The sequence below is a fragment of the Notamacropus eugenii genome, chromosome 2 (genome assembly GCF_028372415.1).
Source record: "Notamacropus eugenii isolate mMacEug1 chromosome 2, mMacEug1.pri_v2, whole genome shotgun sequence".
Taxonomy (NCBI): Eukaryota; Metazoa; Chordata; class Mammalia; order Diprotodontia; family Macropodidae; genus Notamacropus; species Notamacropus eugenii.
The window spans coordinates 191,547,662-191,562,223 of NC_092873.1; the positions used below are offsets into that span (position 1 = coordinate 191,547,662).

Sequence of the window (14,562 nt, forward strand, 5' to 3'; positions counted from 1 at the left end):
ACTTGGTGAGAAATGCCTTCTAGTCTCTTCTTTAATGCAAAATTTGGTCATTAAAATTTTGCAGTATTACTTTTATTATTTTGTTATTGTTCATTTTATTTATATTACTGATGTCATTGTGTCTGTTTTTTTGGGTTCTACCTTTTTAACTTTCAATGGCACATTCTCACAAATCCACCAGGCATTATATCTTCAAATATTATTTTTACTTTAACTCCTTTTCACTTACCTCTCACACAACCAACAAATAAGTACTAAGTGCATACTTTATGTTTAGCATTATGCTAGGTACTGTGAGCTACACAAAAATCATTAAGAAACATATTTCCTTTACAATCAAATTGGCTACATTTAAAAGAAAACATAAATAACATCCCTCAAAATAAAAAATAGAAAACTCTCGATTTCAAAATCTTGTGGAAGTCAGTATACACAGAACACCTAAACCTATTTAATTTTACCATGAAGTCAAAGACCAATATTATACCATATAGTTGCTATTAAACCTATATTAATAAAAAAGATCTAATCCAATAATATATTTTGTCCATAATACTGCAATGAGAACTAGAAATAACATAAGATATGAAAAGGTATATTTCAGAAAATCAGATACAAGAGTATGAAAATATAGTTTAGGTGATAATGGCATAGCCCTGAGTCAGCACTTCGACAGATAATAATCATCATTTGACTCCCCATGTACACCACTGACATACTACTGAGCACTGGATAGAACGTCTTTGATCTTTCAGAGTATATGTTAACTGTGCATGTATATAATATGTGTGAAAGGAATTAGAAAACTCATACTGGATAACTTTATTATCTTTAGTGAAGTAGAAGTTGAAATTATCTAGCAAAAATTGAAATAGGGGAGGTGGAATCTAGTGACTTGAAGAAGGAAATACACTTGCAATGGCCATTACCAAGAATGAGGGCAGGAGCAGAAAGAATTGAATAAAAGGACTGTCAATTTGCAGTAAAAGCAGGGTTGAAGTTATAGAGCATGAATTTGTACTGGGACAATTCTGTACTGTTGTATCTTTAATTCAACTTAATTTAATTCAGTTCAATTCAACATTTATTAGGCACTCACTAAATTCTGGGGACAAAAGGATGGAAACAAAATACCCTCCATCCTCAGAAATCTTATCTGTTATTGGAAAAAAACAATCTGCACGCAGATAAATAAATACAAAACATATAAAACAAAAGAAATATAAAGAAATTTCAGTGAGGAAGTAATTCAATGGGGAAAATTGGGAAAGTTGTCTTATTTGAAATGGCATTTAAACTGAGTTTTGAAGGTTTCTCCTGTAGCACTGACTGCCCTGTCATGGCCTCTCCCCTCCCTACCAAATCAGGTGTGTGCGTGTGCGTGTGCGTGTGGGTGTGTGTCATATCTTCCAGGGTGCTTTCCATGATTAAGAACCTCTAACTTCAATTACTCACTTTGTACTGTATTATTTTCAGCTGATACAAATATTGCATTTTACAGTGTATATCTTGTTTACCCAAATAAACTGTAGGCTCTTTAAGGACAAGAACCATAGTGACTGTTTATTTTGTATACTTTGGGGCCTAACACTTAATAGGATACTTGTTGAAAGCAGGAAAACTAGCATACAAACAGTCATTTTATCATTACTTAGCTATTTCCATAGTCCTTCTGCTATTATAACAAAGACTGTTATAGATAAACACAAAAATTTCAAAACTTTATAAACAGAATTTAAATTTATGAAATGAATCTTACTTTTCCTTTTCACTTTCCGGAACCTGACCGCAGCCAGGTTAATTAAATTCATTCCATATAGATTGTAGTCAATGAAGAGTTGGAGGAGGTAGGGAATATGCGCTTCATGAGGCTGGTAATATTTATTCATTATGGCTCCACTTTGCAAAAGTTCACATATCCTGAAATGAAGAATAAAATACTAATTAATAGCAGAGAAGCAATGAATTGTTGATTCAGAGCTATAAGAAATCTTTGCAATCATCTCATACAACTCTCTTATTGTGTGAATGAGGTAACTGAAGCCAAGGAAGGTTCAGTGATTTGCTCAAGGTCCTACATTCAATAAAGAGCAAAATGTGGATTCAAGTCCAAGCCCCTATTTCTAAATTTAGCGTTCTTTACACTGCAACTTCCTCCTTATCCTACAGTAAGAGAGTTGAAGGGATCTCAGAGGTCATCCTGCTCAATCCATACCTGAATAGAAATCCAAAGGAATCATATCACCTGTTTTAGCAATGGAGCAATTACACAAATTAAGAAAAATGAATGTAGCACACTGGTAATCAATGTTTTTTTAAAAAACTTTTTACTCTTTTTAATCAAAAGTGGAACCTTATTAAACAAAATAACTGGTTGCCTCTGAAACGAGCTCTGTATTTGTAAGGAAACAATCACTCTTAGTTTTTACAAAATTTAATGTGTATTTTATGTACAAGACTGAAAGGATTATATACAAAGCATGAAAGAATGACAAAAACAGCTGACGTTACTCATTATTTTCAGCTTATAGATTTTGCTTTGGAAGAATGTGAACAAACGTGATTAGTTTGGTTAACTTAAAAAGTGTTTCCTTCCTTAATTTAAGAATTTACAAAATCCTTTAGAAAATGCCTTAATAATGAAACATATTTAGAAATAGTATAAACACCAGAGCTAACAAAATGGGAAATGATCCAAATAATAGCCTTATGGTCCAACCTTAAAAAGATTACTATTACCTCTCTTGTTTCAAATTAATTTGAATAGTTCTGTTTACCAAAAATAAAAATAAAAAATTAAGCCCTCAAAATTAAGCAGAAGATACACAGAATCATTTAACTCCAGAAGTTATTTATATAACAAATGAAATGTTATATAGTACTTTATTTCAGTGGTATTGAAGAAAAAATCTGTTCCATGAAGCACTTTGGGAAGGCAAAAGAATACCCATCCCTCCCATTCCTTCTATACCTCATATTTTCAGTTGCTTCTGAGGAAGGCAGAAACAAAAAAATCCTCATCATTTTAAAGGGAAAAATAGCTTCCTTCTACATTTTTAAAATAAAGCTTTATTTGGTTAGATACAAAATGAGGATTAAAAGTTAAATTACAAATTCATGCCAGGAAAGAAAATATAGTCAAAACTGTTATAAATATAAACTAGCTCAGTACCAATCTGGAAGACTTTGTGACTTCCTTCTTGGACCTAAAGCTCACTCAGAGAACTTGAGTTCTAGTTCAAAGTTTCAGAAATGGTGAACATCTACTACAATGAAAAGACTTTGCAATGTGGACAAGTTAAAGAACACAAATGACTTTCAAGAGGCATGTGCCTGGTTCATTCCAAGTGAACTTCAAGGCTTATTTTGAGAAACACAAGAGATTCTAAAATTTAAGAAGAGGAAACGGAAGGAAAACTTGGAGCAAACAACAAGGAGATAGTAATTTTATTAACATGGCTAATCCTATTTACCTCAAATTCTCTCCATTGTTTAAGGTGGGCAAGCACTGGTATTGGTCTTTGAACACTATTGAATGTACTCCATTAGACTGTGAGTTGCCTGATAATAAGAGACTATTTTTTGCCTTTCTTTACATTCCAAGCACTTAAAGTGCTTGGCACATAAATGCTAATTGACTGGCTATTCTGTTTTTATAGATATAAGATTGGCAATACATAAAATGACATGCAGACTTATTAATTGTTGCTATTCATTAATCCTGACAAAGCATATGGTCTTCCCTTTGCATTCTGTTATTATTAATATTAATGAGACATAGTCTGGCATAGTGGATAGTGCTGGACTTGGCTTCAGTTAGTCAATAAGCATTTACTAACTACCTACTTAGTACCAGGTACTGTGCTAAGCACTTGGAATACAAATGGGAGAGAGAATATGCAAACAGCTATGTACAAATAAGCAATATAGAGGATAAATGAGAAATAATCAACAGAGGTAAGGTACTAGAATTAAGGGGGACTGGGAAAGTATTTTTGTAGGAGATGGGATTTTATCTAGGACTTCAAAGGAGGCCAGGTGCCCAGAAAGTGGCAAGGAGAAGCAAAAGTATTTTATGCATGGAGAAGAGCCATTGAAAATACCTGGAGTTTGAAGATAGGGTGTCTTGAAACAGCAAAGATACCAATGTGCTTGGATTGCAGAATACATGATACACAGGGAAGAGCAAGGTATAAGAAGATTGGAAAAGTGGCAGAAGGCCAGGTTACAAAGAGCTTAAAATGGTTTAAATTCATTGTGATTGGGTTTGTGATCATGGGCAACTCATTTAACTTATTCTGAACTTAAAACTGTCTAAGACTATAAACTGTAATCAGACTGGTATCTGATTCATGGGAAGAGTTCCTATATGAACAAAGTAGTAGTTCCTTGCTGCATTAATACTGTTATTATTAAAAGTATTCAGTTTCTAATTTCACTATTTCTGTACCTTTTCACCATTGCAGGATTATAAAGATAAATCTTCATAAAGTGTCTCTCCTTTTCATGATAACCATAAAATGGCCTGAAATAGAAAAAAACAGACATTCAAATTATTCTTATTATAAAGTAATGAAGAAATATACTAATCACATCAGTGGAGCTTTATCCTTTGTAAAAGACTTAATGAAGCCTTCCAGTTAAGTATCAAATTTACCAAATATACAAATATTTTGTAAGTATGGACCACATTAGTGGCAAAGTAAACTTTAAAAACTTTATTCCTAGCATTCTATAGAACATGAACTACTAATGGTGTATTCTACAATGCATTTAATTTTATAAGAAAATCCATACAAAATTCAAACAAACTATTATAAAGAAATATTCAAATCTGGTTACTTGCATACTTTGCTCTTGGTTTTATACTACTTACTGTTTGGACTTTTCCACCTCCCAGCCAGTAACCTTCTCACTCTGGCAATGTCTCTGCCCTACATTCTTCTCTTCTGATTGGTGAATTCCTGGCATGGGTTTACATTTCATGGAGTGTTCAGGCCATGTTTCATTTCTGGCTCTACTCCTTACTCTGTGAACTTTTTCACCTCTTCCCCAACAGTCTTGCCTCCTTTCCTTCTTCAGTCTACTGCCCCTCCCCATCCTCTTGAGCTCCCTTTCATGTGTTGACTTCTTCCATTAGAACGTAAGCTACTTAAGGGAAGAGACCCTTTATTGCTTTACTTGTATTCCCAGTGCTCAGCATAGTGCTTGGAACAAAATTATAAACCTTAATCTATCCATACTAGAGTCAACCTTTCTATATGTGCCTTTGATCCAATCTCCTGCTGTTGTGCCCAGGAGACTGCAACTTCAATAATGCCCCTTTTCTCCCAAATCCTCAATCTCTCCCTCTACTGTGATCTTTCCTACTCCAATCAATCAATAAACATTTACTGAGCATCTACTATATCCTAAGCACTGAGGATATAAAAAGAGGCAAAACACATGCCCTCAAGAAGTTTGTAATCTCATGAGGGAGACAACATACAAACAAATATATACAAAACAAATTATGTACAGGATAGATGTGTCTAAGTGTCCCCTATCCTTCTAAAACCTTCAATAGACTCTAACAATACCTGTAAGCTATCATCTATAGTTCTCCTCACAGTCAAAATCCCAGAAAAGGTGGTTTATATCCTTTGCCTCTACTTTTTCTCTTCTCTCTCCTCAACCTTCTGTAATCTGACTTCTGACTTCATCAGTGAAGTGAAACTATTCTTGGTTGTAAGTCTGTATCTTTTTACGTTGTATTTTACTACAATATTGGATTTCAAGACTTTTTTCTCCATTATGGTAGATGCTGTATAGACTTCTACAATTCTAACTGTACTTCGTTGGTACATGATCTTTTTCTTTATCAGTTCTTACAATAATTTTTTCTCCTGTGATATGGAAACTCTGTTTTGGATGATATTCCTGGGTGTTTTCATTTGAGATTTTGTTCAAGAACTGGTGGATTCCAATTTTGTCTTCTGGTTCTAAAAAATATAGCAATTTCATATGATTTCTTAAAATAAAGTGTCCAGGTATTTTGTGAGAGATGTTAGGGAAGTATAATCAATAGGACTTTGTAATAAATTGCATAAGGGGGGATGAGGGAGAGTAAGTAGTTGAAAATGACTCCTAGGTTATGAGACTGGGTAATTGGGAGGCTGGTGGTACCCTCAACAATATTAGTGGAAAAAAAAATGAGAAGAGAGAAGGTTTGGGGGAGAAGGACTACAAATTCAGTTCTGGACAAGCTGAGATTAAGATGTCTACAGGTCTTCTATTTCCATAGGCAGATGGAGATGGAGACTAGGACTAGAAGTCAGGAGAGAGGTAAGGGCTACATAAATAGATCTGGGATTCATCTTCTTTGAGATGATAATTAAATCCCATAGGAGATGATGAAATCTCCAAGCAAAATAATATAAGAAGAGCTGAAGAGGAGAGGAGAGGAGAAGACAGGAGAGATCAGGTCCTAGAGATCAGAGTCTTGGGTATACCTGTGGTTAGCAGATGAGCCTAGATGAAGAATGAGCAAGAGACTATATCAAGGATAAGAGGGTGACTGAGAGTGTCAAAAAGCACAAAAATGGTGATTAACATGAGAATCATATTTGAGATCAAAGGGGAGACATGTGCATACTTATAAGCAGCAGGGAGGTAGCCAATAGACTAGCAAAGATTTAAGATTAGAGAGAAGCTGCAGACAATACAGGAGGCAATCTTCTGGAGAAGAACAGATGGAATGGGATCATTAGTGTACATAAAGGGGTTGGCCTTTTTTTTTTTTAAATTTATTTTCAGTGTTCTACAATCACTACCATATAACTTAGATTTTTTTCCCCTCCCTCCCCCTCTTTTTCTCCTCCCTGTCCCCCTGAGACAGCATACAATTTTATATGGATTCTACACATACATTTCTATTAAATACATTTGCATCATAATCATGTTGCATAGAAGAATTAAAATGAATGGGAGAAATCATATAATAAACCAAAACATAATACAAAAGAAAATTATCTGCTACATTCTGTGATTGAATTCCATAGTTTTTTCTCTGGGTGTGGAAGGCATTTTGCCTTAAAAGATCATTGGGAATTTTTTAAGTCCTTGCATTGCAATGAAGTTCTAAGTCTACCAGAAAAAAATCCTTGCATACTGTGGTTGTTGTTGTGTACTAAGTTCTCCTGGTTCTGTTCCTTTCACTCAGCATCAGTTCATATAAGTCTTTTCAGGCCTCTCTGAAGTCTTCCTGTTCATCATTTCTTATAGCACAATAGTATTCCATTACATTCATATAACACGATTTATTCAGCCATTTCCCAACTGATGGGCATCTCCTTGATTTCCAGTTTTTTGGCCACCACAAAGAATGTTGCTATAAATATTTTTGTACATGTGGGACCCTTTCCCATTTTTATGATCTCTTAGGGATACAGTCCTAGAAGTGGTATTGCTGGGTCAAAGGCTATGAACATTTTTGTAGCCCTTTATGCAGAGTACCAAATTGCTCTCCAGAATGGCTGGATCAGCTCACAGCTCCATCAACAATGAATCAGTGTTCCAACTCTCCCACATCTTCTCCAACATCTTCCTGTTTTGTCATGTTAGCCAATCTGATAGGTGTGATGTGGTATCTCATAGTTGTTTTGATTTGCATCCCTCTAATCAATAGTGATTTAGAGCATTTTTTCATATGACTATAGGTATCTTTAATTTCTTCCTCTGAAAACTGCCTGTTCATATCTTTTGACCATTGGTTTGCCTTCTTTTGCTTCTTCATTTGAGACAGGGGTGATGAAGGAGAGTGGCAGAAGATATCTGACACATATGATATGAGGTTAGAAGTGAATGGTATCTCAGTGAAAGGCCTTAATTTTTTTTTCCCCAGTGAACTATGAAGCAAAATTCTCAGCTAGGATGGGGTGGGGTGGGTGGGAGAAGGAAACATGGGAGATTTGAAGAAGATAAAAAGGTTTGGGGAAAGGTGTTATGGTGAGTGGATAATGAATAGATTAGGGAAGTGTAAAAGAACTGCCTTGCTGCAGTGAGTACTCAAGTTGAAGTTATGTAACATAAACTTGTAGTGGACCCAGTCACCATGATTTTCTCCAAGGTTCATTCAGGAAGTAGCATGTGTAAAAAATAGCAGGAGTAATCAAAATCTTGGCCTTGGCAGGGCAAGGTTGGTGACAGGATAAGAGGTCAAGGCATTCAAGAAAAGAAGATAGAGTAGAATTGAACTAGTTCATCAAAGGGTCAAGCTGTGGAAGGGAAGAGAGTGTAGATACTGCAAGAGTGATGGCCTGGGAAAAAAATGAAAGGTTGAGAGATTGGAGGTCACATGTAGGACAAGAACAGGTCATAAAGGGGTAATAAGGTAGAGGGAAAGATGATAAAAAAAATTATGATCAGATAGGGGAATTTCAGAGTTCATGAACATGGAAATGGAACACTTGAGAGTGATAGCAAAATCAAGGGTATGACAAAGTCTTTGTGTAGCTGAGATAAAATGAAGGAATAGGTGATGGGCAATTCCTAAGTTGAAGAACAAAGAAATTAGGGTGTTTGCGGGAATATCAATGGGTATATTGAAATCCCTTAGTATGGAGACAGGAGTTGAGGAGAAGAAAAAGACTATGTGCCAGGCACTGCGCTAAGGTCCAAGGCTACAAAAACAAGTAAGACAGTTCCTGCCATCAAGGAGCTTACATTCTAACGTGAGAGGGGGAAACAGCCCATAAAGAGGTTCTAGAAAGAAAGGGGGTGGGGGGTGGGAGGTGATATGGAGACAGAAAGTGTCATTGAAGTCTGGCCCTTGCAAGATAAGACGTTGAAATCATGAGGAAGGAAGGAGAGTGTCCTGAAGGTTGGCAGATAATAGCCACAAAAATTTCATTTGAATGATAAATATGCATTCAATGAACCTCAAAAGAGAGCTTACTGAATGAGTGGTAGAGAGTTTGTGAGTGGTAATAGGGAGAAAAGAATACTCTTGTCTCCTCTGTCATGACCAATGAATTAGAGAATATGAGTAAAAGAGCAATCAGGAAAGGGTGGCCAGGCATGCTGCCATCAGTATGGAGACAGGCCTCAGACGAAAAAAGATGGAAGGCCTGAGAAAGCAAAAGGATTAAAATGAAAGCAAATTTGTTACATATGGTACAGGCATTCCAGAAAGTACAGTGGAAAGGGTAGGTAGATTTTGAGTGGGATGTTGGAGGTGGCTTGCATTGAGGGCGATGGAAACAAGGGAGCAGGCAGTGGAGGATGGAGAACAGGATTTCTACAATGACATTTTGAGAGTTCAGAATCATTGGAAGGGAGAGGCTATGAAAGGGTAGGAACATGTCAATTGTTGATGATAGACAATCTTTAAGTTTTTCCACATGATTACAAATAATTATGAATGTCAGTCATTTAAGTCATGACCATAAAGTCATTTCAAGGGTCTACACATATATCGTGAGTAAAAAAGAAAAGGAATCATAGGAACATAGCCTTAGACTTAGAAGGGTATTCTACAAACCTTTGCCATTCACCTCCACCCAACTGGAACCTGGACTCCATTTCCAGGTCTGGTAGGTGAGCTTTTGCCTTATCTTGCAAGAGCCAGACCTCAATGAAACTTCCTCTCTCCATATCACCTCCCACTTATCCCCTTCCTAGAACTACACAGAGATACACATCCCCTTTCTAGAACCACTTTATGTGTTGTTTTCTCCTCCCCCATTAGAATGTAAGCTCCTTGATGGCAGAGGCTGTCTTGCTTGCTTGTTTTTGTAGCTTTGGGCCTTAGCGCAGTGCCTGGCACAAATTAAATGTTTAATAAATGTTGTCTGTCCTTCTATCATTTTTCACTCCTAAATCATACTTTAGAAAATATCTTTTGCTATCTTCCCTTACACCCACTTTGCTTTGAAGTCACTGAATAATCAAGTACACTGTTCTAATTTGTAGGGTCTATTTAGTATTTCATAAAATTTCTCTACTTCCTCATCTTTTGCAACAAAGGAAGGAAGGATTATATAAAGTGCAATTATTTTCAAGATGGTCCTTCTTGAAAACATTTTACCATGAGCAATGCCATAAAAGATGACTAAATGTTCCATGAAATGAAATTTCTTGATGCCTTAGGACGGGCAACAAAAATCAACTCCACCAACTCCTTTATTTGCTTCTCCAAGCCTGGTGTCATCTACATTATCCTTTTGCCTTCTGGTTTTGTTTATAGAAAGAAAGGATAAGATTGATGTGACTCAGTTCCTCTGATAGTACCACTGTTGCTTACTGGTGTGATAGTTTGCTAGGCTGGTCCTTAGAAAGAAGACACAATCTGTGGCATGGACCATACTGCTTACCTTTCTAGCATGGTAAAAATCTGCCAACATTTGTGCTCTGTTGGCAGTCTTTAAGAAGCTACGTTCACCTCCACTTCACAACGAAGCATCAGAGTTACAGTACCATAGATTTAGAACCCAAAGAGATCTGAGAGGTTATCAAATCCAAACCTTCACTTAGATTTAGAACCCAAAGAGATCTGAGAGGTTATCAAATCCAAACCTTCACTTTATAGGTGAGAAAATAGAGATCCAGAGGGATTAAATGATTTGCCCAGGATTACAAAGTTAGTATAGATCTGAGGCAGATTCAAACCAAAGTCTTCTAAATCTAAGTACAGTGTTATAGAGGGGATAAATCATGTTCATAAACAAGTATGATACAAGGTAGAACGTGGTAAGGTTACCTGTGCTCTACCACTCCCTAATGCCTCTGCCTTTTCCTTTTGGGTTATTCTTCTGGAATTTGCATTATATCATCAAAAAATTTCTGTTCAGTCTAGATTTTTTCTTCCCATACCTTTTCACCTCTTTGTACCAAATGAAACTTCACTTTCTCTAGAAGATATATGACCTCTGGCCACCTTCTCTAGTATTAGATATTTCTTCTTTTGTACCAACAAAACAGCAGGTACTAGGAAAAACGGACACACTTCTTACTTCTCAATGCCACTTCTAGATCTTTCCTTTGTCACTATCCCTAAGCATTCTTTCAGATTCATTTCATCTTTTGATATCACATTGCCTAGATACTTGTTACAAGGCATCTACCAGCCTTCAGGTCATTCTGCCTAATTTTCAAGAAGTTCAGTCTTTCTGTCATCTTTCTCTTTCCTGATTTGCTTTATCACTCTATCTAAGCTTTCCACAGGGATGATTAAACCTTGGAAAAAGGGCCAGAAAACTACGGCCCCCTCCCCCAGGTTTGCTAAGTAAAGAAAAAAAAGTTTTTGAGTTTTTAAACTAAATTTTTATCATGTTTAAAAATGTAAAAACTATTCTTAGCTCATGAACATATAAAAATAAGAGGTATGCTAGATTTGGCTCTCATTGTCAATCGTTGGTCTTAGATTTTATTATCATTTATAATAGTGTTATTACCTTCTTGATTCTAAAATTTGCCTCTCTCATCATAATTTCCTATCCTTTGATCTCTCTTTCTGTCTCTTAAACTAATTCTTAATTGTCATAGTGATCTCCAGGTCCCCTATGCCTCCTTGTTATCTCAGTCCATCATTCCTGCTCTGCCTTCATTTTCCTCCAATCATTAGTCTTGATTCTATGATGGACTAGTTACATTATACATTCTCCTTTACGTGTGGAATCCCTTGCTCTAATCATGTCCTGCCAAACTACAATTATTCATCTCCTACAGCATGTACCTTCTCTAAGCTATTGCAGGAAGTCACTAACTTGACTGGTTCCACTACACACTTAGGTTTTCTACTCTCAACAGAACATTCATTGCTGTACTTAGATCCTTTTATCCCTGATGACCTCTCTGCAATATTCCCTCAAGAGTTTGTTCCTCTTCTCAAGTTCCCTACATTCTCCTTTCTACCCTTTTCCTCTCAGCAGAGGTAATCCACCAGGAGCTCCTTTCTTGTCACTCACTTACTCAAAACACTTTTATGATGTCCCTCTTTTTATCCCTTTTTGTTCTAAACTCTGAGTAAGGTGAATCACCTCCTTGCCAAGGCCCAAACCTCTACTTTGTCCCTTAATTCCATCTCTTTCAGTGTGTTCTGAATGCTTGTGTTCAAATATTTCTTTTCATCTTTAATAACTTTCATGTACTGGCTTCACCCCAGCTGCCCACAAATCTTCCCAGATTTCCCCATTCTTAAAACAAAATTTTCTTCCACTAGATCCTGCTATCCCATCAAGTTATACTTCACTTTTCTTTTATGGCCAACTTCCTAGAAAACAGTGCATCTATTTTTTTCACCACCTGATTGTTTCTCAGCCTATTGTAATCAGGCTTCTGACCTCAACCTTCAACTCACATTGCTCTCTCCCAGGTTCCCAATAATTTCTTAATTGCTAATTTTGTCAGTCTTCATCTGCCATAACCTCCTTCTGAAAACTTCTGCCCCCCTTGGCTTTTGTGAGTTCTTTTCTGGTTCTCCTGACCATTCTAACTCAGTCTCCTTTGCTGAATCATCATCATTTATCACTTGCCTACCTTAATGTGAGTTTATTACAAAACTTTTTCCTGTTAGCGTGGTTTTCTTATCTTCTTATACTCCCTCAGTGATATAATTCAATCACATGGCTCCTCTTGACTGATTAAGAACTAGTTCAATTGGTAGTTGCCTCCCACAACCCCTTTTCAGCTTCCTAATGGAATGGTACCATTAGCATTAAGTTCCCTGATTCCCTGCTCTTCATTCCTTATTAGGTAATTTAGAAAAGACCCTCACTTTACTGGTCTTCCAGATGAGAGAAGACTCTCCTGCTGGTATCATACAAGCCATTTTATTTCAAACAATATGTGAGTTTCACCCATGGACTGCCCCCTGTAGGCATAGATGTTGCACATGGAGACTATTCTTGCAACCAGCCACCTCCTCTCCTTATGAATAGAAATAAAATTTCTTAAATCTCTGTGTTGACTGAAGCTTTTCATCAGAACTAACCGCACTCCCCCACAAAAAACCTCCCAGCACTACAAGTTTCAATGATTAACTCTATGTAGATGACTTCCTAATCCCTATATATGGCCTAAATGTTGCTTCTGAACTGCATCACCAACTGATGGCTAAAGTGTTCCAAGTGAATGTTTCTCTAAAAGTCATTATGTGAAAAATGTTACTCATTTGTGAGTGAGAAGAGTAGCATAAAAAAAAAAAAAAAAGGCTGGAATGTTGGTTTGGATTCAGAGATTGGAAAGCATTAAAATCTAGAATAAAGAGCTGACATTTCATCCTTCATGGAACAAGAGGCCACTGAAGGTTTTTGTTTCATTTTTGTTTTTTAAAATAGGGTAAGGACGTAGGCAGGCCTGTGTATTAAAATATTAGAAAGATTATTTGGGGGAAATACATTAAGGAAGGATTGAAAAGAGAGAAGGGAGGGAGACTATATATAAAGGCTATTATAATAAACAAAGCAAAAGAAAATGAAGGCCTGAAGAAGGGTAATGTAAAATGAATTTTGAAAACATTTATTTGCAATAATCAATGGCCAACTTTATATTAATGGTATAATGGATAACAGAATAGAAAAAAATCAACATGATTTCACAATTAACTTTTCTGTAAAGGTCTCAAAAGGATTTCTAACTACACCTACAAGCAAAGAAGTGGATTTAAAGCAAGAGAAAACTAAAGATAGTGATCATATTTAGTGTTAAGATAACTGAGGGCATCAAGAGATCAGGAAAGATTCTTATCTTTCCATGCTGTGTTTTTTAAAATTCACTGCTCTGACCCCAAAAAGCAAAACAAGAAATGAAAGAATAAAACGATGCTATCACTTGACTAATTACAATTTCTACAACAAACACTTTGAAAAATCACAACAAAAACAACTTGCCTGACTTGCCCTAGAGGTGGCATAGAAATACCAGTTAAGAGTAAAACATTTTGTAACTCTGAGTCTAAATTTAAAATGAAAATAACTTTACCTTTGTGCAAAATTGACATAAATATAGGTCAATGGAAAATTTTAAAAAATGTCCAACATATACTTACATTCCAGATACCAATGACACTTTAAACACATGCTGAACAGTGGAAGATGGGTTGCCTAAAGCCACATTAAGTGCTCTGTCTATACTGAATGCCATTTGACGGAGATATCTTTCTGGCTGCTGTCCATATCCATCATACGGCACATAGAGGTAAGGAAAGATGCCATGTAAATGAAGACAAGTCTTCTGGCCTAAAGATGAAACACAGTAAGAAAACACATGTTTTAGTTATGGAAAACTTCAAAGACACTAATAGCAGAATTTTGATGACCATGTCATTCAAAGCAGGCAGTGAGATACAAGTACAAAGTAAATTAGTTCATAGTTGTTACGTGTACCACCTGTGCATTTCATAACACAGTACAAGGCTTAAGAACCCCCAAAACACAGAATTTACGAGATGGAAGGTACCACAGTGGTCACCTAGTCCAATCCATACACAAATGATTACTCTCTACAACACACTCAACACATGGTCATCCAGACTCTATTTGAGTATGTCCAATGAGGAGAAACTCAATATATTTTGAAGCAGCC

General features: G+C 36.2%; 1 protein-coding gene across 5 annotated transcripts in view; it reads right to left on the reverse strand.

Moving 5' to 3' along the window:
• The window catches only part of REV3L (REV3 like, DNA directed polymerase zeta catalytic subunit), a 263,108-nt gene that overhangs the window by 144,755 nt on the left and 103,791 nt on the right, over positions 1 to 14,562 (reverse strand). For all 5 annotated transcript variants that reach the window (XM_072637634.1, XM_072637633.1, XM_072637635.1 and 2 more), the window contains exons 3-5: positions 14,027 to 14,216; positions 4,451 to 4,525; positions 1,760 to 1,920 (exon numbers count right to left, since the gene is read on the reverse strand). In XM_072637634.1, the coding sequence (XP_072493735.1) occupies positions 1,760 to 1,920; positions 4,451 to 4,525; positions 14,027 to 14,216 (426 nt within the window). The remainder of the gene's footprint in view (positions 1 to 1,759; positions 1,921 to 4,450; positions 4,526 to 14,026; positions 14,217 to 14,562) is intronic.